Source organism: Ailuropoda melanoleuca, chromosome 13 (assembly GCF_002007445.2).
Source record: "Ailuropoda melanoleuca isolate Jingjing chromosome 13, ASM200744v2, whole genome shotgun sequence".
In the NCBI taxonomy this organism is placed as follows: Eukaryota; Metazoa; Chordata; class Mammalia; order Carnivora; family Ursidae; genus Ailuropoda; species Ailuropoda melanoleuca.
In genome coordinates this window covers 4,025,485-4,051,881 of record NC_048230.1, presented here as the reverse complement: position 1 = coordinate 4,051,881, position 26,397 = coordinate 4,025,485, and the positions used below count along the sequence as shown (strand labels likewise).

The following is a 26,397-nucleotide window of genomic DNA, read 5'->3' as shown; positions in this document are numbered from 1 at the left end:
ACATTGCCTAATCCTAAATCTGTGTTCTGTTTCATACACTGAGGGAATAATGTTTCCTGATTCTAATTATGTTGAAAATAAAAGTGTCAGCATTCACAACTTTTGTTCTTTTTAAAATTATGTCTTTAAGTTAAATTGGTTAAGTTATCTTTAAATTTTCTTGGAAGTTCAAGTGAACTGTATTTGTTCACCTGAAATAGTATTGTTTCTTTCTTTGCCTAGGAGGAAGAAAATTACAGAGAAGAAGGAGATCCTAGAACAAGAGCATCGGATCCACAGTCTCCACCACAAGTGTCTCGTCATAAATCACACTATCGTAATCGAGAACACTTTGCTACTATACGGACGGCATCACTGGTATGTTCTTCCCCTGAATTAGAAATACGTTTCGGGGCGCCTGGGTGGCACAGTCGATAAGCCTCTGCCTCTGGCTCAGGGCGTGATCCCAGCATTCTGGATCGAGCCCCACATCAGGCTCCTCCGCTAGGAGCCTGCTTCTTCCTCTCCTACTCCCCCAGCTTGTGTTCCCTCTCTTGCTGGCTGTCTCTCTTTGTCAAATAAATAAATAAAATCCTAAAAAAAAAAAAGAAAAGAAATAACGTTTTTCATATTGGACTGTGGCACCTGTACTAAAGTATAACTGTATCTTATTTTTTTTTATTTGGGGTTTATTTTGCAAAACACTCATTCAACATTTAAGTGCCTCTTATGAGAATGATACACAGAATATTCTGAGAGATGTTAAACTAGTAATGTCTTCAAGATATACACAAATAACTAATATGTTAGAATATATTAAGTGCTTAAGAGGGCTAGAAGGTACTAAATAGGAATTCAGATTACTTTTGATTTGGGGCATAAAAGAAATATTTATAAAACAAATTGTTTAGGGATGCCTGGATGGCTCAGTCAGTTAAGCATCCCACTCTTGGTTTTGGCTCAGGTCATGATCTCAGGGTCGTGAGATCAAGCCTCAAGTGGGGCTCTGCAGTCATCGTGGAGTCTGCCTGAGATTCTTTCCCCTTCCCTCTCCCTCCCTCTGCTCATGTTCTCTCTCTCTCTCTCTCAAATAAATAAAATCTTTTAAAAAATAATAAAAAATAAAACAAATTACTTGAGCTTTTTCAATAGTTTGTTCGTTTTTGGCACAGAGAGGAAGAAAAATGTTATTTCTACATAAGAATTAACAGTAAGGAGGGGCGCCTGGGTGGCACAGTGGTTAAGCGTCTGCCTTCGGCTCAGGGCGAGATCCCAACGTTCTGGGATCGAGCCCCACATCAGGCTCCTCCGCCCAGAGCCTGCTTCTTCCTCTCCCACTCTCCCTGCTTATGTTCCCTCTCTCGCTGGCTGTCTCTCTCTGTGTCAAATAAATAAATAAAATCTTTAAAAAAAAAAAAAAGAATTAACAGTAAGGAAATACTGAAGCTAACCAAAATGAGGGGAAATGTTTGGGAAATAGCAAGTAATTCAATTTGATGTATTCAAAATGTAGTTCTTTTGATTTCCCAAAAAACAATAAAAATGGATTATAGGGGGTGCCTGACTAGCTCACTTGGTAGAACACGTGACCCTCTATCGTAGGGTTGTGAGTTTGAGCCCCAATTGGGTATAGAGATTACTTCAGAAAAAATGGATTATGTGTCCATTATAAGGATGTTGTTTTAGCAGGCTACGTATTACCCTGATCAGTCAAAAAAGTAGGACCAACACGTGATAAAGGATACTAGGGTTAAAAAGAAATTAAGATATCATAGGAAAAGTAGGCTGATAGAAAATATGACAGGAAGTATAAAAGATATATCTGAGGAAAAAAGTTATCTGAGTTATCAGCTGCATAAGCATATTTTATAAATCCCATGCAATGGCCCATGAATCTATATGATGGGAGGTCAAGAATGCCATCCCCCATCCTGAGGAATCAGGTCATTCCTGCTATTCTGCAACATGCAGATAGCTTTTTGAACAGAGCAAGCGGCAAAGATTACTTAATGGTTTTTTTTCATGACTGTTTTAATAAATGCCTAGAGAGGTATTACCTAGAGAGAGGCCAACTCACGTGACTTTGTGACTTGGCATATATTAAATGTTTCCCAAACAAGTGCTGTCCCAGTTTCTGGCTCCTTCAAATAAATTAAGGGCACATTTTTTTTTTTTTAAATTGAAGTATAGTTGACATACAATGTTATATTAGTTTCAGGTATACAACATAGTGATTTGACAATTCTGTGCATTATCAGTGCTCCCACAATAAAGGTAGTCACCATCTGTCACCATACAACATTGTTAGTATTATTGACTATATTCCCTATGCTGTACTTTTCATCTCCATAATTTATTTATTTCATAACTCCATCACCTATTTCATCCATCCCACCACCCACCAGTTTGTTTTTTTGTGTATTTTAAGAGTCCGTTGATTTTTGTTTGTTTGTTCATTTGTTTTCTGGATTCCATATGTAAGTGAAATCATATGGTATTTGTCTTTCTCTGACTTATTTCACTTAGCATAATACCCTCCAAGTTTACCATGTTGTTGCAGATGCCAAGATCTCCTTTTTTATGGCTAATATTCCATTGTGTGTATATGTATACCACATGTGCTTTATCCATTCATTTATTGGTGGACCCTTGGGTTGCTTCCATCTCTTGACTATTGTAAATAATACTTCAGTGAACATAGGGGCGCATATATCTTTTCAAAGTAGTATTTTCTATTTCTTTTTTCTCTTTCTTACTCCCTCCCTTCCTTCCTTCCTCCCTCCCTTCTTTCCTTCTTTCCATCCTTCCTTTTTTTTCTTTTTCCTTAGAGATGGAGTGAGGAGGGGCAGAGGGAGAGGGGGAGAAAGAATCTTAAGCAGGCTCCTCCACTCAGCACAGAGCCTGATGCGGGGCTTGATCTCACAACCCTGAGATCATGACCTGAGCCAAAATCAAGAGTGGGACACTTACCCAATGGAGCCACCTCGGTGCCCCAGTGTTTTCTGTTTCTTTGGGTAAACACCCAGCAGTGTTTGTATTTTTAATGTTTTGAAGAACCTCCATACTATTTCCCACAGTGGTTGCACCAGTTTGCATTCTTACCAACAGTACACAGGGGTTCCTTTTTCTTAAGGACACTTCTTAAATTATGGATTTAGAAACCTTAAGATCCATATTCTTAAACCTAGTAATTCCGTTTATTTCAAATGAAACATTCAGAGTGTGTGTAGATTTATGTACAAGATAACCATAGCTGTATTATTCAATATAACTACCATGTACCATAACTCATTCTTTTGCCTTGGGTTGTTTTCATACAATAAATGGATATTAGGTATTCAGTTTGAAGACTTTTTACAATGGTTCACGCCTAAGTTAACCATCACCTAAAAAAACGAGATACATAAAATTTCTGGTCATCGCAATAAGTTCCCTTCATACCCCTCCTTAGTCAGTTTTCCACTCCCATGAACACCATTTTCTGTCTTTTCACTATTATTAGTTTAAACTGTTCGGGTTTCATATAAAGAGAATCACAGAATGTACTTTTTTGTATCTAGCTTATTTTGCTCAACTTAATGTTTTTGAGATTCATCAGTGTTGTGTTCATTAAAGTTTTTTTTTTTTTTAAAGATTTTATGTATTTATTAGAGAGATACTGAGAGAGAGGGAGTAGGAGCTGGGGGAGGAGTGAGGGAAAGGGAGAAACAGACTACCCACTGAGCAGGGAGCCTGATAAGGGGCTTGATCCCGGCCTGAGCCTAAGCCATACACTTAACCAACTAAGCCCCCAGGCACCCCAAAAGTTCATTCTTTTTTATCACTATAAGTAATTTTCCATTGTGTGAATATGTAATTTTTTTACCCATTCTTTATTGATGAACATTTGGTTTGATTACCCTTTGGGCCATTCCATGTAAGATTGCTATAAACTTTCTTATGAAAGTCTTCATGTGAACATGATATTTTAATTTCTTTTTGGTAAATACTTAAGGTAAAATAACTGAGTTGTAGGCTGTGTGTATGTTTAACTTCGTAAGAATTTATCAGTTTTCCAAAATGGATGTACCATTTCATATGCCCATTAGCAATGTGTAACTTCTGATTGGTTCACATTCTCTCCAACATTTGGTGTTGTCAAGTCTTTTTTATTTTAGCCACTCTAGTGGTATGAGATGGAATCTCTTAGTGTTTTTGCATTTCCCTGTGACTAAAGAGGTAATCATTATAAGCCCCTTTTCATATGCTTATTGTCTGTTCTTGTATCTTCTTTAGTGAAGTGTTTCTTCAAGTCTTTTGCCTTCCTCCTTTTTTTTTTTTTTTTTTAAGGATTTTATTTATTTGAGAGAGAGAGCACGAGCTAGGGGGAGGACTGGGTGGGGGTGGGTGGAGAAGCAGACAGCCTGCTGAGGAGGGAGCCTGATGCGGAACTCTATCGCAGGACCCTGGGATCAAGACCTGAGCTGAAGGCAGGCGCCCAACTGACTGAGCTACCCAGGCACCCCATCTTTTGCTTTACTTCTTATTCAGATGTTCATCTTTTTAATATTGATTTGTAGGTATTCTTTATAAAGTTTGGTTATAGTATTATATCTAATATATATCTTGCAAATCTCATATATATCTTGCAGATATTTTTTCTTCATCTGTAATTTACCTGTTCTTTTTCCTGCTTGATGAAAAATTAAAATTTTTTAGTTTTAAAATCGAATTATAACAATCCAATTTAAAAAATGGATGGGGGGGGTGCCTGGGTGGTGCAGTTGGTAAGGCAACCAGCTCTTGGTTTCAGCTCAAGTTGTGATCTCAGGGTGGTGAGACTGAACCCTGCCTTGTGCTCCCTAGTCAGCGCTGAGTCTGCTTGGGATTCTTCCTCTCCCTCTGCCCCTCCCCCCTGCATGCTCGCTCGCTCACTCTCTCTCTCTGTGTCTTCCTCTCTCTCTCTCAAAATAAATAAAGCTTTTTAAAAAATGCATAAAGTGGGGGGTTCCTGGGTGGCTCAGTCAGTTAAGTGTCGACTCTTGATTTCAGCTCAGGTCATGATCTCAGGGTTGTGATGTGAGATCAAGCCCGGTGTCAGGCTCGGATTGGGTGTGAGTCAGGCTTAAGATTCTCTCACCGCCCCTCCCCCCCTTAAAAATATGGATAAAGGTCTTGAATAGACATTTCTCCAGAAAAGATATACAAATGGCCAATAAGCACATGAAAAGATGCTCAATATCATTAGTTATTAGGGAAATGTAAATCAAAACCGCAATGAGGGACCACCTCATCCCACTAGGATGGCTTTTAAAAAAAAAGAAAAATAATAATTGTTGGAGAACATGCAGAGAAATTAGAACTCCTGTATGTTTCTGGTAATATATATGTAATAATATTGTAATTGTGTATATGTTATATGATTGTAATATGATTCAGCGTCTGTGGGAAATAGTTGACAGTTCCTCAGAAAGTTAAACATAGAATTATCATAAGAATCAGCAATTCTGTTCCTATATATATACCCAAAGAATCAAAAACTAGTACTCAAACAAGTACATTTACACACATGTTCATAACAGCAATATTCACAATAGCCATATCCATCAGCAGATGAATTGATAAATTATGGTGTATGCATACAATGGAATATTATTCAGCTGTAAAAAGGAGTGAAATACTGATACATGCTTCAACATGGACGAACTGTGAAAACAGGCTAAATTAAGGAAGCCAGGCATAAAAGGTCACGTATTATATGACTGTTTGAAATATCCAAAATAGATGTGAATCCATAGAAATGGAAAATAAATTGGTGGTTACCAGGAGAGAATGGGGAACAGCATTTCTTCTGGGATAATAAAAGTTTTGTAATTAGATAAAAGTGGTAGTTGTATAACATTGTGAATATACTAAATGCTATTGAGTTGTTCACTTTGAAATGATTAATTTGGGATGCCTGGGTGGCTCAGTTGATTAAGCATCTGGCTCTTCGTTTCAGCTCAGGTCATGATCCCAGGGTCCTGGGATCCAGCCCCATGTCGGACTCTGCACTTAGCAGGGAGTCGGCTTGAGGATTCTCTCCTTCTCCCTCTGCCCCTCCCCACACTCACTAACACACTCATGAACTGTCTTTCTAAAATAAATAAATCGACCTTTTAAAAAAATTATTAATTTTAAGGGTGCCTGGCTGGCTCAGTTGGAAGAGCATGTGACTCGATCTTCAGTTTGTGAATTTCACCTCAATTTAAAAATCCAATTTATACATTTTTTTCTTCCAAATTTTTATTTACATTCTAGTTAGTTAACATATAGTGTGATACTGATATCAGGAGTAGAATTTGGTGATTCATCACTTACATATAACACCCAGTGCTCATCATAACAAGTGCCCTTCTTAATCCCCATCATCCACTTAGCCTGTCCCCCACCCATGTCCCTCCCATCAAACCTCAGTTTGTTCTCTATTGTTAAGAGTCTCTTATGGTTTGTCTCCCTCTCTGTCTCTCTCTTTCTTTCTCTTCCCATACGTTCATCTGTTTTGTTTTCTGAATTCCATGTATGAGTGAAATCATATGGTATTTGTCTTTCTCTAACTTATTTTGCTTAGCATAATACACTCTAGCTTCATCCACATCATTGCAAATGGCAAGATTTCATTCATTTTGATGGCTGAGTAATATTCCTCTGCGTGTGTGTGTGTGTGTGTGTGTGTGTGTGTGTGTGTGTGTGTCATCTTCTTTACCAATTCATCAGTCAGTGGACATTTGGGGTCTTTCCATAGTTAGGCTATTACATTTTTTTCTTTATAGCCAGTGTGTTTTGTGTCCAAGAAATATTTGCTTACACAGTAGTCCATGTCTTCTTTTGCTTTATGATTCTAAGTTTTATGTTTAGGTCAAATGTTTCTTTTCAAATTAATTTTTGAATATACAGTGATATAGGAGTCAGGGTTTATTTATTTATTTACAGGGAACCAGTTGTTTCGGGAGGATTTATTAAAATACACTTTCCTTGGGGCGCCTGGGTGGCTCAGTCATTTGGCATCTGCCTTCAGCTCAGGTCATGATCCCAGGGTCCTGGGATGAAGCCCTGAGTCAGGCTCCCTGCTCAGCAGGAAGCCTGCTTCTCCCTATTCCACTCCTCCTGGTTGTGTTCCCTGTCTCACTGTCTCTCTCTCTGTCAAATAAATAAATGAAATATTTTTTTTAAAAAACAGCAACAACAAAAAACACTTTCCTTTTTGAATTAACGTGAATTTTTGGTAGAAAATCCAATTGACTGAGTATGGTTGGGTCTATTTCTAGATTTTATTCTGTTCCTTTGATCTGTCCTAATACCAATACCACATTGTTTTGATTGCTGAAGTGTACATCTTCCAACTTTTTCTTCCCCCTCAAGATTATTTTGGATATTCTTGGCCTTTTACATTCCCATATAAATTTTAGAATCAACTTGTTTATTTCTTTAAAAGACCTGCTGGAAATTTAATTGAAAACTGCTAACTGGAATCTCTTAAATTAATTGCCTGCTTAGTTAATAGCAGAGTGATCTAAAATGCTTTTGAAAGAAATGTTTTGCTTTATTTTGTTCTTTTCTGTCCATTGTTTGTATGTCTAGGTTACAAGGCAAATGCAAGAACATGAGCAGGACTCTGAGCTTAGAGAACAGATGTCTGGCTATAAGAGAATGAGGCGGCAACATCAAAAGCAATTGATGACTCTGGAAAATAAGCTAAAGGCTGAGATGGATGAACATCGCCTCAGATTAGACAAAGATCTTGAAACTCAGCGTAACAATTTTGCTGCAGAAATGGAGAAGCTTATCAAGAAACATCAGGCTGCTATGGAAAAAGAGGTGGCTGATTCAGTATTATTAATTTGTTCTGTCTTGTGATCATCCCAGAATTAGCCAAGATAACATTTCGGTGTTAGAGTATCTCTTCCCCGGAACCAAGCAAATCGATTAGAGAGAGAGACATTTACATAACATGTATAATACTAGGTACTGAGTTTGGGAACCATAGACATGGTTGCCTGATACTTGATAGATGTGTAGTGTCACAGTGGGTAAGTCATTCATTCATCTGTTCTGGACCTCAGGTACTCTGGTTATCTGAAGAGTTTGATAAATCACCTATTAGTAACATGGTTCAGGTCTCAAAAAATCATTCATGATTCCCTTTTCTGTGTGTTTTTTTGGAAACCGCCCTTAAATTTATAGCAGTATTTTAATATCAGAGAATAATTGAAGATAAACATAGAGAGAGAATGTTAAGATTATAAATTAAGAGATTCAGATTAAGGTTTAGCCCATTTGTTTATTTACAAATAAGTCTCATTTTACTATATGATAAAAGCACATTTTTTAGGATTCTTGTTATGTGAAACTTTTTCTTGTAAAGATTTTTGATGTCCCATGGTTTCATCTTATTTTGATAGTCACGTTTGTCAAGTAAAATGTAAGCTTCACAATAAATTCACAGAATATCTTCAGATATGCCTGGCTAGTCCACAGTAAGGCATTATTTATCTATAGCTAGCCTGTTCAACCTTCCTCCCTCCGAAAAAAAAGAACCACTCTCTTACAATAGTAGAGAATTTAGCAAAATAATTTATGGTTTAAATAAACATTTGATTTTAAAATAATTTGGTGAAAGAATTATCCTGTTGGTCATTGGGTAGTGTTTTTAATAACTTAGGAGGTAGATACTAATATATTTAGGAAAGCAATTCATGAAACGGGATGTAGAATATGATTACAAATTTGTTTAAGAAATAGATATGCATAGGGGCGCCTGGGTGACACAGCGGTTAAACGTCTGCCTTCGGCTCAGGGCGTGGTCCTGGCGTTATGGGATCGAGCCCCACATCAGGCTCTTCCGCTATGAGCCTGCTTCTTCCTCTCCCACTCCCCCTGCTTGTGTTCCCTCTCTCGCTGGCTGTCTCTATCTCTGTCAAATAAATAAATAAAATCTTAAAAAAAAAATAGATATGCATAGAAAAAATTAGGAAGGTGATACACCAAAATGTTTATATTGGTTATCTCTGGGTGCTAAAATCATGTAATATTTTCCTTCTTTGTGTTTTTCTATACTTCCTAAATGTTCTGCAATGATTATGCATTGCATATATCATCAGAAATAAGGGGTGCCTGGCTTTCAAGAGTCAGTGTAATATGCGACTCTTGATCTCCGGATTGTAAGTTTGACCCTCATGTTGGGTATAGAGATTACTGAAAAATAAAATCTTAAAAAAAAGTATGATACTTATATCTAATATCTAATATTTTCATATTATTTAATATATAAATAAAAGGTCAAGTTTTAAAGATAAACGTATTATTTCATATACAAGTCAACTAAGATAAAAAGTCATGATTAAATTATATTTGTAGATAAATGTGTTTGTTTTTTTATTGGGGGGAGGACATACTCTTGTTAAAGGAGAAAAAAAGAGGTAAAAACATTCTGACTCTGTACAAGATCAACATTTTAAAGAAGAGTTCCATTTTATTGGTTCTCTGACATTCAAATAAAGATGCTCAATACTCCAGAAACAATATTGCACTATATGTTAACTGCCAGAAATTTAAATAAAAATAAAAAAGGATGCCGAGTGACAAGTATTAATTATTTGTTGAGTATTCTCATTTTGGTAATACTTTTACTGATTTTTTGTTCATGGGGAAAAGTGGTATCCTTGGTAGTGTGTATTCACATGCTGCTTTGAATCTATCAACTTAACTAATTTGATCCATTTTTTAAATGTTCTGTAGGCTAAAGTGATGGCCAATGAGGAGAAAAAATTTCAGCAACATATTCAGGCCCAACAGAAGAAAGAGCTGAATAGTTTTTTGGAGTCACAGAAAAGGGAATATAAACTTCGAAAAGAACAGCTTAAGGAGGTACTTATTTTATAAACATTTTCAGGGCAGTTATCTGCTTATTGATTGTATGTAATGTTGATCAACGCATAGAACCATGAAGATAAGTTTTTCTTTTGTTGTCACCATGAAATCTTTATCAGTTTGAATGAAGACATTGATGACTGAGATCCTCAATAGAGGAGGCTGTAAAAAGAATTATCTCCTGAAAACATAAGTTATTTTATTTATAATAGCATTCCTAAGCACTTACTTAAGTAACTGACTGATTAGAAATAAAAATATGTGATGGGGTGCCTGGGTGGGTCAGTCGTTAGGCATCTGCCTTTGGCTCAGGGCGTGATCCCAGAGTCCTGGGATCGAGCCCCACATCAGGCTCCTCCGCTGGGAGCCTGCTTCTTCCTCTCCCACTCCCCCTGCTTGTGTTCCCTCTCTCAGTGGCTGTCTCTCTCTGTTTCAAATAAATAAACAAAATCTTAAAAAAAAAAAAAAGAAAGAAAAAGAAAAGAAATAAAAATATGTGAGCTGTGGGAAAAAAAGCCACACATTGCTTTCTTTAAAAGTAAGCCATTCCGGGGCACCTAGGTGGTTCAGTCAGTTGAGCATCTGTCTCTGGCTCAGGTCGTGATCCCAGGGTCCTGGGATAGAGCTCCGGGTCTGACTCTATTCTCAGCAGGGCACCTGCTTCTCCCTCTCCCTCTGCCTGCTTCTTCCCTTGCTTGTGTTCTCTCTCTCTTCCTCTGTCAGATAAATAAAATAAAATAAAATAAAATCTTTTAAAAAATAAATAGAAGTGAACCATTCTTTTTTTTTTTTTTTTTTTTTTTTTTAAAGATTTTTTTTTTTTTTTCTTTCGACAGAGATAGAGACAGCCAGCAAGAAAGGGAACACAAGCAGGGGGGGGGGGAGAGGAANTGGGAGAGGAAGAAGCAGGCTCACAGTGGAAGAGCCTGATGTGGGGCTCGATCCCATAACGCCGGGACCACGCCCTGGGCCGAAGGCAGATGCCCAACCGCTGTGCCACCCAGGCGCCCCAGAAGTGAACCATTCTTGGGGTGCCTGGGTGGCTCAGTCGGTTGGGTATCTGACTCTTGCTTTCAGGTGGGGCGGTAATCTGGGGTCTTGAAGATGGAACCCCACCTCAGGCTCCATGTACAGCAGGGAGTTTGCTTGAGATTCTCTCCCTCTGCCCCTTCCTCCGCTCATGTGCACATTCCCTCTATCTCTCTCTCTGTAGTAAATAAATCATTAAATAATCCTTTAGTTGTATAACGCATGTGTGCATGCATGTGTGTGTTCATTCAAAATAATGATTCTCAGTGTAGAGGAAGGGACATACTAGACTTTTGGTGGGGAAATTTCCTGGCAGAAGATTTTGAGAAGGATACCAGGTGATTCTCAAGAAACAAAATAAATGATCATACGGGAAGGGAGGGAAAAATAATATAAGACGAACAAAATCAGAGAGGGAGACAAACCCTAAAAGACTCTTAATCATAGGAAACAAACTAAGGGTTGGAGTTGTGAAAGGGAGGTGGGTGGGGAATGGAGTAACTGAATGTTGGGGATTAAGGAGGGCATGTGATGTCATGAGCACTGGGTGTTATATGCAACTGATGAATGACTGAACTCCACATCTGAAACTAAGGATAACACTATATGTTAACTAATTGAATTTAAATAAAATAAGTAAAAAAAAAAAAGATACAATGCCATCCTCTGTTTGCACCTATATTATCCTTGTCTCTTCCTTTAGTGTGTGTGCATTGCACCCTCATTTGAGAGCTACTAATTTATGTGCTTTTTATTTTTATGTGTTTTAATATCTTATGACTTAAGTTATAAAGACTTGGTCACTTTCTTTAATAACAGGGGAAGGACCATAAGGTTAGTAGTCTCTGAAAAATCAACTTAGTAAAGATGGCTGATTTATATTCTCTGCAATATTGATGGCTTTTTAGGTTGAAAATCTACTAGTATTGGGTGCCTGGGTGGCTCAGCCATTAAGCATCTGCCTTCAGCTCAGGTCATGATCCCAGGGTCCTGGGATCGAGCCCCACATTGGGCTCCCTGCTCTGTAGGAAACCTGCTTCTCCCTCTCACACCTCCCCTGCTTGTGTTCCCTGTCTCGCTGTCTCTCTCTGTCAAATCAATAAATAAAATCTTTTTTAAAAAATGAGAAAGAAGGGGCGCCTGGGTGGCACAGCGGTTGAGCGTCTGCCTTCGGCTCAGGGCGTGGTCCCGTTGTTACGGGATCGAGCCCCACATCAGGCTCCTCCGCTATGAGCCTGCTTCTTCCTCTCCCACTCCCCCTGCTTGTGTTCCCTCTCTCACTGGCTGTCTCTATCTCTGTCAAATAAATAAATAAAATCTTTAAAAAAAAAAAAAAGAGAAAGAAAATATACTAGTATTAATTAACATCCTAGGGTTTGCCTCATTGAGTATATAATGAATGTTCTCATCTTGCCCAGTATAAATGCATTTTTCATGTAGGTAGTTTTTGAGATGATACTTAAAATGCTATAGAAAAGCATTGGTTTTGTTCAGTGGTTATTAATGCTAAATATTAAATACCACTCATAAAAAAGGTCTCTATTCTCCCATGGTTTTGCTGATTTTCCATTTAATTTCCAAGTTTTTTATATTGAGTACATCCATAATCTTGCCAGAAGCTTGATATTTAAAATGTTAAAAACCAAGTGAGACATAACTGTATTTTAGCCCTAATTTTAATTTACATATGATTTTTACCTGAAAGCTATACCTTCTATCTCTATTGGGAAGGATTTAAGAAAGATATGTTTTATTTCATTTATCAGTCATTCTGTGCTTTTGAATCATCATAAGTGTAGCTGTGCAAAGCCAAAAGTTATGCATATTTTTTAATGTACTTTTCTCTTTTTTCACTGGTCACTTAAGAAAAAGGAAAACTATTACCTGCCTCCTTAAGGTCATTGCCCTGCCTGAGCACTAGAGAGGGACAGAAGTTAAATACTTTCATTTAATTTACCAGATACCAAATTTTACATTAACTGTATTCATGTAGTTAATATTTATGGATTTTGAACTGAGTTTTTTATGTTGCCAGGAACTGAATGAAAACCAGAGCACCCCAAAAAAAGAAAAGCAAGAGTGGCTTTCAAAGCAGAAGGAGAATATACAACATTTCCAAGCAGAGGAAGAGGCTAATCTCCTGCGACGACAGAGGCAATACCTAGAGTTGGAATGCCGTCGCTTCAAGAGAAGAATGTTACTTGGACGCCATAACTTGGAGCAGGACCTTGTCAGGGAGGTGTGTTTGAATGATGTGATATCAGAAATAAGTCTGTCACATCCCAGCTGCAAGGCCTTTGTACTCATAATTCCCTGGCCTAAATCCTTCTTTCCCAGATATTTAATCCACAGGGCTTGCTTTCTCCCTTTAAATGTTCTTCTTTGCACTTCTTTCTCTTACACATATACACTTTTGGGGGGAAGTCTCTCTCCCCAACTAAAATGGAAATTATATGAAGTCACAGGTTCTGTTCAGGTCTTTATATCCCTAGTGTCTGGCCCATAGTAAGCATACAGTATTAAATATTTAATAAATATTAAATCCATGAATTATAAAGAAAGTATTAATTTTTAAATGAAAAAATTAATTGGATGATTTACGCCTTTTGATCTGAAGTGAGTGCCATGAATTGTGTGTTACCATTTAATACATTTTTATAATTACATAATTATTAACTGGGCAAATGTGGAAACTCTTATCACAATGAAAACAATTGTTTTTATCATCAGGGACACCTGTGAGCGTAGATAAATTTATTTCCGAGGTGGCATAAAATAAGCTTCAAGTATAGCATAACTGTTAAAACTCAGTGATGAAAGTTAAAGAATTTCAAGTTAAAACAGTTGAGGGACGCCTGGGTGGCACAGTTGGTTAAGCCCCCAACTCTGTTTTGGCTCAGGTCATGATCTCAGGGTCATGGGATTGAGCCCCACATCAGGTTGTACACCGGGCTCCCTGCTCAGCTGAGCTCAGAGTCTGCTTGAGGTTCCTCACCACCACCACCACCACCACCACCACCCCTCCCACTCTTGCTGTTGCACGTGCTCTGTCTCTGTCTCTCTAAAATAAATAAATCTTAAAAAAAAAAAAGAGTTGTATCAATTAGATAAGAATAATTAAAAAGGCTGTTAACATGGAGAGATGAGCAGTATTATTAAGTATGAAGTATAAACTGATACTGCCCTTTTGGAACATAATTCAGCAAAAGCTTTTTTTTTTTTTTAAGATTTTATTTATTTATTTGAAAGAGAGAGAGAGCGAGCACAGAGGGAGAGTGAAAGGCAGAAGCAGACTCTTGCTGAGCAGAGAGCCTGATGTGGGGCTCTATACCAAGACCCTGAGATCATGACCTGAGCTGAAGGCAGATGCTTAACCGACTGAGCCACTCAAGTGCCCCACAGCAATAGCTTTTTATTTATATTTTCACAGAGAGAGAGAGCATGAGGGGTGGAGGGGCAGAGAGAGAGGTAGAGAGAAAATCTCAAGCAGGCTCCACACCCAACCTGGGGCTCGATCTCACAACCCTGAGATCATCACCTCAGCTGAAATCAGAAGTTGGATGCTTAGCTGAGCCACCCAGGTGCCCCAGCAATAGCTTTTAAAATTTAATATACACATATGTTCTTAACCACCAAATCCACTTCTGGAACTGTATCTTAAATCATAACATATGATGCATCATGCATGGATATTTACTGAAAATTTGTTTAAAGCAAAAGAATGGAAAAATTATGGAATTGTAAAGCAGAAGCTTCCTATTGAAACTTAAAAAAAAGATCTTTATGTACTGATCTATTTGGGATCTATGTCTATTATATTTTTAGTTGAAGAAAGCATTTTATATGCCTATAATGTATTTTGGTATTTAATTTAAAACTGTATGTTTTGTATAATAGATGTATCACAGTAAGCATGAGGGGAATTTTGGGAAGCATTTGCACCAGACTGTTCTTGGCCTCTGGAGCTCTGGAGAAAGGGTTTGCAGAGGCGGGGGGGCAAGTTTGACTTCCACTATGTGTTTGTGTGTGTGTGTGTGTTACACTTTTTTTTTTTATTGTTTTTGAAGATTTTATTTATTTATTTGACAGAGCAAAAGCAGGGAGAGCGGGAAAGGGACGAGCGGGCTTCTCGCCGAGCAGGGAGCCCAACATGGGGCTCGATCCCAGGACCCTGAGATCATGACCTGAGCTGAAGGCAGATACTCAACTGACTGAGCCACCCAGGCGCCCAACACTTGTTCTTTTTGATCTGCAAAAAAAATTTATTGAGCATGATGTGCTAGGTATTATTCTGAGACCTTTCCATTCATGATGAACTTATTTCATCCTCACATTGAATCTATGAAATAGCTATATTATCTCCATTTGAGAAGTGATGAAGCTGAAGCAAAGAGTTTAAATAACTAACCCAAGGATTTGCAGGTCATAAATAACAGAGCTAGGATTTAGAATACAGCCATCTGGGGGCACTTCGGTGGTGCAGTTAAGCGTCTGACTCTTGGTTTCAGCTCAGGTCGTGATTACCAGGTCATGAGATCAAGCCCCGAGTAGGGCTCTGTGCTTAGCTCTGCTAGGGGCTCTCTCTCCTCCCTCTGTCCCTCCCCACTGCAGGCGTGTTCTCTCTCTCTCAAATAAATAAGTCTTAAAAAAAAAAAAAAAATACAGGCAGCCTAGCTCTGTCATGTTCTTAAGCACACATTATACCACATATGCTCCTAATAGAATTGAACAGTATACTCTTAAAAAATTCAAAGGATGGCTTAGGAGTCCTCTTCAAATATAAAACTAGGAAACAATAAAGAAAGGAAAGAGGAAAGGACAGTAAACCTCTTGAGATAGATTTGATAGCTTTTAAACTTACTGCATAAAGTAGTGTTAGTGAGTAGTAAATGAACAGCGTAAGAAAATGTGTGCTAATTGTTAATTTACTACAGTAAATATTATTAAACTATCATGCTTACTGTGTAGCCATTACTGAATCAGGATTACATCTATTTCCTGGTTGTTCTGTTTCTTAGGATTTTTTTTCCTGGCATCATACAGCAGTATTATACCTTTGTCTTTTGTGTTATGGATTAGGAGTTAAATAAAAGGCAGACTCAAAAGGACTTAGAGCATGCCATGCTGCTGCGACAACATGAATCCATGCAAGAACTGGAGTTCCGACACCTCAACACAATTCAGAAGATGCGCTGTGAGTTGATCAGATTGCAGCATCAAACTGAGCTGACAAACCAGCTGGAATATAACAAGCGAAGAGAACGAGAACTAAGGCGAAAGCATGTCATGGAGGTTCGACAACAGCCTAAGAGTCTAAAGGTACCTTTAACTTAAAGCTTCATGATAAAAGGGAAGAGACATAAAAGGCATTTGTGTAAACAGCAAAAGTCTAAGACAGGTCTGGCGTAAAGAAATTGAATAAACTTTTTTCTTTTCATTTTAAGAATGTTTGGATAGTTGTAATGTAGCTGTAGACTTTTTGCTTATGTATTTCTCAGCAGTATACCAAAACTTTTAACTGTAGGACGTGCCATAAATAAGAATCAAAATTCTGATTTTTAACGTACCCAAATGTCCAATGTTGATCTTATAGTCGACATGTGAACATGCTAACCTGTTTTCTTCTCTCTCGTTCCAAGTAATGTAATTTGGGAATTGTGTTTACTCTAAATATGATTTGTTTCCAAAAGAGACACTAAGTTCTTAATCAACACAGAAGCCAATGAATAGAAAATGTCTTTTTACTCTCTCTCCCTTCATTGTCTATACTTATCTTATGAGGAACAAGGGAATCATCACAGTGTTACTCCAGTCTGCTTGCTTGCTTTCTTTGCTTGGTAGTATAGGTAGGACCATGGCATAGGTAGTTGGGGTATATATATATATATATATATTTTTTTTTTTTTTTAATTACCACATCAGAGTTGAGCAAGTTGTTATATAGCCCTACCCCAAAAAAATAAAGACAAGTGTTGGTGATATATAATACCAAAGGACTTGAAATTTTTTTTTTTTTTAAAGATTTTATTTATTTATTTGACAGAGATAGAAACAGCCAGCGAGAGAGGGAACAAGCAGGGGGAGTGGGAGAGGAAGAAGCAGGCTCTTAGTGAAAGAGCCTGATGTGGGGCTCGATCCCAGAACGCCGGGATCACGCCCTGAGCCGAAGGCAGACGCTTAACCGCTGTGCCACCCAGGCGCCCCTAAAGGACTTGAAATTTTGTATTTACTTTGAATACAGGAATTCATTCACATAGTGTGAAATGTGAAGGATACCAAAGTGTATTGTAAAGATTTCCCTCTGTCCCCTTGTCTTTCCAGACAGCTGGTCTAGCCCAGAGTCAACCAGAGTTAACAATTCCAGGACGTTTTCAAATTTTATAACTTGTAATAAATATTTGAAGGAATATAATCACATTAATCTTAATGAGCAAAAATAAAACCATCCACTGCATAGGCTGTCGTCTGTAGTAGTACCTCAATTAATTTGGATAGGTCTGCAAATTTTAAACTTTTATTTACATCCAGTAAGGCCCATATCCCACAGTATTTCCTTTTTAAACGTTACCCTACCCCCTTTTATTTGAGAATTTAAGTATAAAACCGTTCTTTGTCTTTAACTGTGCTGGAGTGAAGTTAAATTCGTTCACAGAGGTAATCTGTGCTATATCTAATTGTAACTCTGATTCCCACATAACTCCATTCTAATAGACTGTCTTGAATGAAATATAGAAGCAAAATTAAGATGGTTTACCCTTTCCTTGTGAACTGGGATAAAATTTCACTTTTTTGTGTCTTCAGAATAACTAATTAACATCATTTACAGAGTAGCTTGTGTTGACTACCCATATAACCTTCATTAGTCTCTACTTAGAAAAATTGGAATTCATAATGATTTTTCAGATTTATTTTGTCTTTGTAATGAAGGAGGGTATATACTCTTTTGGCTACAGAACAATTTTCCACCAAAAGATTTTTAAAACAATATGTCTGTAAAATAATTGTTTTAAAGTCAGTAGCACCCAGAAGTAAACCAAACTGAAAGCTTTTTAGTTTTCTCTAGTCATACCATAAATCTGATATGATTGCATTTCTCTGAGACTTAGAATAGGTGGTTGTTTGACATTTAAACCTTCCTTTCTGTTTCCTCTTTTTAGTTTGAAAGCTTGTAAACACTAAATTTGATTTTTACAGATACTATATAAAAAGTGAGAAAAATAATATTTCACAATCATAGTCAGACTTTGAATGACTTAGAATGCCTCCTTTGATGACCAGTGAGCTCAAGATTTTCCATGGAGGAGATTGTTTTGTTACTGTAGTAAAGAAAATCATGGTGTTCCTCTTAGTTATGTTTATCTACTTGCTCCATTTGAACAAAACAGACTATATTTTAACACCAAGTTATCCCATTTTTATATGCCTAAGTCATAATAGTTATCTCTTCCAACTTCCTTTAAGACTTTAATGGGGAGTAGGGGGACTTTAGTTTGAGCACTTGGGGTTTCTATAGAATGGATTGAGTAAACACATATTGCCTACTCTGCTCTTTCTTCATCTGCCATATATATAATCGTGTTAAATGAGTATAAATGAGTAGAAACAGCTGTAACTTTGTTCTTGTTTCCCTTGGGTTAACTATTAAGGGATATAGCTTATTCTTGATTATAAATGTTAACTCTTCTTGTTGAAAAAAAAATTGCAAGTTCTTTTTTCTCATTAAGCTAATGATATGGAATGATTACAGTTTTCTTGGTATCCTGTTTTAAAAATAATAACTTTTAAAAGATTGAATGTTATACAGAGGCAGGAGAGAATGTCTAAATTTCATTGTTTCATTCCTAGCTAACTTGGAAGAATTTTGTTAACCAAGGACAGTATTTAAGTGTGGTGCTATTGAGCATAATTAGACCAAGAGTTTCTTGTTCTAGTTACATAATTCTTGACCCTTCACAAAATAAAGTATTATGACTATGACCTAGTGCCTCAGTTGGTGTGAAATATGGAAAAGGTCTGTTTGATGTTGTAGTATTACAAGAGGTGGTGAGTAACTAGTTCCTTGACAGGTGTTTTACTTTGGTAAGACGTGCATTTGTTGCATACTGAATCAACCAATCAGTATCTGGCAGTATTTATATTAAGGTAAAATAATTTCAAGTATAGGTTCTGTCTTAGTGTAATAAATGAAAATATTCTCAGAGGCTCCCTCAATATACTTTAATAGAATTTTATCTCATTAAATTTTATTAAAACCTGACTTCATAGGATAACCTGTGATTAACAAAAACCAAAGTTAAAACTCTTCTCTGAACTCATTTATTTTATCTCAGGAATATTTACGTAGCTCATGTCTCTTATCACTCCCAAGAAAATTGTCCTCTCCCTTGCCCCATAACTTTTGTTTGACCTTTAAATGATGAGTTAACTTGACTGACTTTCAAGTTTTTGCTTATGGTATTAAAGAGTAAACAATTACTAAGTATGTTTCTATCTAGTTTATTCCCTTAAGGAAAAGATAATTACTTGTAAATAATATTAGTTACTAATACCCTGCTTTTGTGGGGTCTGTTATACAGTATGTAGTTAGAGTTGAAATTGTTTTTAAGAGAAATTGAAGCTAAGTGTCTCAGATAAGGAACAGAGTAAATACGCTTATTTTCTCAGAGATCTGATAAAATGTTGTCTGGCCAGTAAGATACTTTTATATCTACTGTACTTAATGCATGAGAAGAAATTTAATTTTCTGTCATCCGTATACCCGGTAGTCAAAGCTAATTTTTATATTTACTCAGGTCACCAAATTTACTAACAAAATAACAAGTATTGCTTGAAGTCCTGTGATAAATGAGGTTCTGGATATTTTAATGTTTTATATTAAAGCTTTTGTTATAAAAATGCATAGAATCCAGTGGTTTGACCCAAGAACCAATTCCAGAAGCACCTGCAGCCTTATGACCTGACCTTTTTGTTTTTCATCTCCCTTTCTCCTTGTAGCCTTTATTTTAATGTAAGCCTAAAGTATACCATGCCATATATTAAAACTTATATGCATCTGTTTTTTTCTCCCCAGTCTAAAGAACTCCAAATAAAAAAGCAGTTTCAGGACACCTGCAAAATCCAAACCAGACAGTATAAAGCATTAAGAAATCACCTGTTGGAGACGACACCAAAGAGTGAGCACAAGGCTGTTCTGAAACGGCTCAAGGAGGAGCAGACCCGGAAGTTAGCCATCTTGGCTGAGCAATATGACCACAGCATTAATGAAATGCTCTCCACACAAGCTGTGAGTTTGTTTTATTTAAGCAAAATAGATTTGGTTAGTGCTCCTTTCCTTCCACCCAGCAATTAAAATACTAGTTAGAAATGGTAGTTCTCCTGCAGCTTGGGAAATAGTAGTGATGGTCCATATTCTTCCTTCTCTGAGCATTGCTTGGAAGCATGCATGATGTATATAGAATTCTCATTGATATATTTAGACTTGAAGTTTTAAACAGGCTCTCTGCCAGTGCCTCTCAGGTGTTTAGCACATATCCCAGTAGCATATCAAGATTGGAGTAGTAGCTTTGTTAGGTAGTGTGCAAAAAGTAGTACTGTATTTGGAATCCAAATGGTCACATTTGAGTACAAATATAAAATTCTTTCTTTCTTTTTTTAATTAAAGATTTATTTACTTATTTTAGAGAGAGAGTGCGGGGGTTGGGGGGTGGGCAGAGAAAGGGGGAAAGCAGCAGACTCTCCGCTCGATCTCATGACCCTGAGATCATGACCAGATCCAAAACCAAGAGTCGGACACAACCAACTGAGCCACCCAGGACCTCAAAAAATATTTTCTATATGTTTTGTAAACATTTTCTTAAAGGGCCGGATAGTAAATATTTTAGAGTTTGTAGGCCAGGAAGCAAAATTGAAGATACTATGTGGGTACTTATATAGCTATTTAAAATGTAACTATTTCCAATGTAAAAACCATTCTTGGGGCTTCTGGGTGGTACAGTTGGTTAATCTCCAACTCTTGGTTTCAGCTCAGATTGTGATCTTGGGGTTGGGAGATCGAGTTCCATGTCGGGCTCCGCACTCAATAAGGAGTCAGCTTGGGATTCTCTCTCCCTCTCCCTTTGCCCCTCCCATTCATGCTCTCTTGCACTCTCTTTCTAGTATAAATAAATAAGTCTTTAAAGAACAAAAACCAAAAAAAAAACCCAGGCAGCTGCCCAGATTTGGCCAGTAGGCTGTTTGATCGTCCCTGTGCTATAGTTATTTCCATTGGAGAGAGAATATTCAGAGTCTTACTTATATCATCTGATCATATTCTTGATTTTTCTTAAGAAAAATGTGGTTATTTAGGCGTCCTCCAAAGAGCTCCTGATAGCTTTATCTTCCTTATGCCATTAATGGTTACTAGGCCTTCCTTTTTCAGAGATGTTTACTCCAAGGCATGAGAGAGAACAATTGTGTATCCTACAAAAGAGTACTCTGTCTTCTCTCATACCTCCTCTTTTCCATAGGTGAGGAATACATAACTCACAGTAGGATATTTTCTTTTTCTTTTTCAGTTACGTTTGGATGAGGCACAGGAAGCAGAGTGCCAGGTTTTGAAGATGCAGCTTCAGCAGGAACTGGAGCTGTTGAATGCATATCAGAGCAAAATCAAGATGCAGGCCGAGGCACAACATGATCGGGAACTTCGAGAGCTTGAACAGAGGGTCTCCCTCCGCAGGGCACTCTTAGAACAAAAGGTATAAGTAATATGAGGAAGGTAATTGTGCTAGTGTTTGCTTTCAGCAGAAGCATTTTATAAATCTTTCATATTGACAGGTGGCATTGAATTGTTTTCACAATACCATATCACCTTAACTCTTTAAAATTATTGATTCGGTAATGAACCTTACAATTATTGAGTACTAATCATCAAGGGAATATAATTAAGTAGTAATTGCTAGAGGAAGGAATATGAGGTTATGTGAAGACAGTTGAATTGGGAGAGAGTGTGTTCCTCACTTATTTTATGTGCCTAGCTCTACCTAAGGAGATTGGAGAAAAACTTGGATAGCGAAGAAAAAGAACATTAGTAGTTGCCTGGGAGAAGCAGGGACAAAGAATCAGGAATATCTACTTTACTTGTACATGTGGACCTGCAACTCTACAGACTGATGGAAGATAGAGGACAGAAAATTATTGCCACGCAGGTGAAAAATGAGGCTGAAAATGTTACTTCTAGATGTATCTTTATTTATTTCTTTTTTATTCTTTGTCAGATATATTAAGGAATAGAACTAGAATCCCCAAATTCATTTCATCCTTTACAGTGGTAAAGCTGTGTGTGTGAGAATGTGTGTGTTTTGGGGGAAAGGATGACGGGCAGATTTTTGAGAGATAAAGAGGAAAGCATTTGTTGTTAGAAGTGTAGTTGACCCTTGAACAACTTGGGGGTTAGAGGCTGCGACAACTTGTCCAGTTGAAAACTTGCATATAGCTTTTCTTACACATATAAAAGTGACCGGAAGCCTTACCGATAACATCAATAGTTGATTAACACATATTTTATATGTTACGTGTATTATATACTGTATTCTTAAAGTAAGCTAGAGAAGAGAAAATATATTTACAGCACTATACTGTATTTATTAGAAAAAAACCCACATGTAAGGAGACCCATGTAGTTCAAACTCGTGTTGTTCAATGGTCGACTGTAGTAAAATATCAGTTGTAGCCAGGATTCGAAGCTGTGTTTAAGAGTTCCTGAGCCGTAAGTTCCCAACAGCTGGTATAGTCTTAGGTCCATTGTAAGTGAATACTAATGGTCTTGCTTAATGAAAGTTGTTATTGTTTCTGGATAAAAATACAATGCCTTCTTATATTTAAAAAATAGTCTTAAAAAAATCCACTTAACCAAGATGTTACTATTTCTCTGGGACAGCTGTCTTTATTACTAGCTTCTTTGAGAGGTAATTGGCTCTAAAAATTATCTTGGAATGAGAAAACACATACAAATTTTGAGAAAAATCTATAGTTAGATTTATAAATCTGATTCCAATTTGAACACTTAAAATTCAGTCTGAAGTTCTGTCGCTTACACTTCAAAATTATCACTAAAAGGAAAACCTCTATGGTATTTTAGAAATAGTGTCATGAAAGAAGTATTGGTACTATTAAAATATATTTGTATTTTTAGCTCCACCTAGTGGTTCAGAGTTAAACAGTGCTAATTAGTAACTTTGGTACAGTCTTACTTCAATACATGAACCAAAGTCTACATGTTCTACAAAGCCTGGTTTAAAACTGACACCCAGGGGCGCCTGGATGGCTCAGTCGTTAAAGCGTCCGCCTTCGGCTCAGGGCGTGATCCCAGAGTCCTGGGATTGAGCCCCACATCAGGCTTCTCCACTGGGAGTCTGCTTCTTCCTCTCCCACTCCCCCTCCTTGTGTTCCCTCTCTCACTGGCTGTCTCTATCTCTGTCGAATAAATAAATGAAATCTTTAAAATAAATAAATAAATAAATAAATAAATAAATAAATAAAATTGACACCCATTGGTGAAGGGGCAGTAGTACTCTCATACACTGTAAATGCATTTTGAAAAGCAATTTGGATGTATATATTGAGTTTTGGAATTGCTAAGCATTTGAGACTTTGAGAATTTAGTCTAAGGAAAAGAAATCCAAAATATAGGGAAAATTATGTGTATAAATGGTCATTATAACATATTTAAGATTTTATTTATTTATTTGAGAGACAGAAACAGTGACAGAGAACCTGAGTGTGGAGGAGCTGGAGAAGCAGGCTCCCCACTGAGTAGGGAGCCTGATGTGGGGCTCGATCCCAGGACCCTGGGGTCCTGTCCTGAGCCAAACCAACTGAGCCACCCAGACGCCCCCATAATAACATATTTTACAATGATTTAAAAGATCTAACCATCTAGGTTACTGAAGGGGAGGTGGGTGGGCAGGTGGGTGGGGGGATGGGTTAAATGGGTGATAGGGATTAAGTGCACTTGTTGTGATGAGCACCAGGTGTTGTATATATAAGTGATGAATCACTAAATCCTACACCTAAAACTAATATTACACTCTGTGTTAACTAACTGAAATTTAAATAAAAACTTGGGGGGGGGAACACCTAATCATCTAACTAGAGATATAATTAAGTAATTGTGGCCAAGCCAGTGAAATCTTAGTCATTTAAGTGATGGCTACAAACACAGTATTAATATGGGAAAATGCTTATGATGTGTTGAATGAAATAAAAAAGACAAATTACAGTGAATTAAAAGAATGCTAGTAGTGGCTGTATTAATGCAGTGGATTTATCCTATGCATAGTTCTACCTTTTTAAATATTGCTTTGATAATAGAAAATGCTTGCGATTATTTAGTATTAAAAATAATAAAAGAACAACAGCATGATAAATCTTTAGTGCCCTGAGTTGCTGCTGGATTTTTAGGGCTAATGTTTACATTTCAAGTGAAGTGCAGGATTGTAAAGCAGTTGGGGTCAGTTGGCAACTATCAAATCCATGTACCCTCCCTTACCCTCCCTATAAAAACTTTGAAAAATGTTAACAGCTGTTTTTCTGCATTTTGTACTTACTGGTTGTACAGAAAAGAAACAGTCATCTGAAAATAAATGGAGGTGGAATCCGAGTGAACGTTAGTTGTTTATAGATGAATAATAATTCTGTTTGAGGATTGTTTTCAGCCTCCAAATGAACCAAAAACTATTCCTTTAGGTTGAGACACCAACAAAGTAAGCCTCACTTGACTTACATGAGGTTGTAATAAGTTGTAATAAGTACAACTTTTCTCATTCTTCATTTACGGTAAAATTTCAGCAAAATAACAACATCGATACACTAGAAATGTTAAATCCCATATGAATTTTATACATGCATGAAAAGTGTCAGTATCTCCAAAGTATAAATGGCTTTTTTGTTTGTTTTATTATTTCCTTTAATTTTCTCTCAGTATTTCACAGCATCAACAACATGGTTGGTAAAAGAATTGACAATTGGAACATTTTATAGGATTTGTTGAACTAAAAATATTCACACAAAAATACCACATTTGATTTCAAAGGAGATAGGTTGAAAGAGCCTCTCAAAAGTCTTAACTATGTTAACTCTTATCTACCCAGTGAAGCCACCTTGCTTGCAAAAATAAGTAATATGTTTTAAAAGAAATGGGAATTAATGTAGCCTATCACAAATCTTAGTTTCATTTTTGTTATGAAAAATGTTCTGAGATTCTTAAATTACAAAACTAATCAGCAAACAAAATTGAAGCAATGCTTACTAGATTAAAGGTTGATAAGCATTAATGTGTTTAATATTTTTGTCATGAGTTTCCTTTAGATAATATGCAAAACATTCACATCAGTTATATACTCAGCATAGTCCCATCATTTATTAGATCTCTTGAATTAAAATAAATGCTTTTAGTAAATGGATTTTTGGAAGTTTTACATTAAAAATAGTTCAAAGATAAATTTGAATTTCTTTGAATCCATAGAGATATGTAAATTCTGTATGAATTGGGTATCTTATATGTAGCTATTAAAAGTGGAAAATTATTTTATAAATACACAGTCATTTTTCTTAAAACTTGACAAGTTTAGGGGCACTTGGCTGACTCAGTCATTAGAGTCTGTAACTCTTGATCTCAGGGTTGTGAGTTTGAGCTCCACATTGGGTGTAGAGATTACTGAAAAAATAAAATCTGTACCAAAAAAAAGAAAAAAACAAAACTTGACAAGGTTAGAAAAACATAAATAGAAATTAAAATGTCTGTAGTCCCACCACTCAGAAATCACCACAGTTAACGATTTGATGTCTTTCTCTCAGAAGCATTCACGTCTAATCTTCTCCTTCAGCCTTCATATGAAATGCTCACTCTAGAACTTTGTAACACTTCAGTATGTAGAACGTTCAATAATTTTCAAACGCTTCTTACTGGAATCCATTCTGGTCCAAAGACTTCTTATTTTATCATTTTCCCATGCCTTTGTACATGTTCCTTTGGCTGAAAATACCTTTTCCTCCCCTTTCTTTTCCTGGGAAACTTGTATTCTTCCTTCACGGTCCAGTCTCTACCACCTCCTCTGGGAATACCTTGCCCCCATCTTTCTCCCTTATAGAATGAATCACTCCATCCCTTTTTATTTCTGCTATACCTTGTAGATCTGTTATTATGTTTTTATCACATTCTGTTGTGACTTTTTATTTGCATGTGTCTCCCATGCTAAACTTCATGTTTTTTAAAAAGGACACTCCTGAAAACCTGATGCGTAAGAACTAAACATATTTGTTGAGTTAGATTTCCTCAGAAAACAATGAGTATTGGTTTAAATCCTCAAATACCTTGATAACTGACTTAATGCTCCTTTAAAAATTCTCTTTATTTCTTATTTTTTAAACACTTTTTATCATGGAAATTTTTTTTTTTAAGATTTTGTTTATTTATTTGACAGAGAGCCAGCCAGCGAGAGAGGGAGCATAAGCAGGGGGAGT

General features: G+C 36.8%; 1 protein-coding gene across 3 annotated transcripts in view; it reads left to right on the top strand.

The window, feature by feature from the left end:
- The window catches only part of TAOK1 (TAO kinase 1), a 153,687-nt gene that overhangs the window by 115,242 nt on the left and 12,048 nt on the right, over positions 1–26,397 (top strand). For 2 of the 3 annotated variants that reach the window (XM_002912309.4, XM_034641137.1), the window contains 7 exons: positions 223–357; positions 7,579–7,815; positions 9,736–9,864; positions 12,932–13,135; positions 15,976–16,215; positions 19,967–20,179; positions 21,450–21,632. In XM_002912309.4, coding sequence (XP_002912355.1) covers positions 223–357; positions 7,579–7,815; positions 9,736–9,864; positions 12,932–13,135; positions 15,976–16,215; positions 19,967–20,179; positions 21,450–21,632 — 1,341 coding nt within the window. The remainder of the gene's footprint in view (positions 1–222; positions 358–7,578; positions 7,816–9,735; positions 9,865–12,931; positions 13,136–15,975; positions 16,216–19,966; positions 20,180–21,449; positions 21,633–26,397) is intronic. The other variant, XM_034641138.1, reaches the window with a different exon arrangement.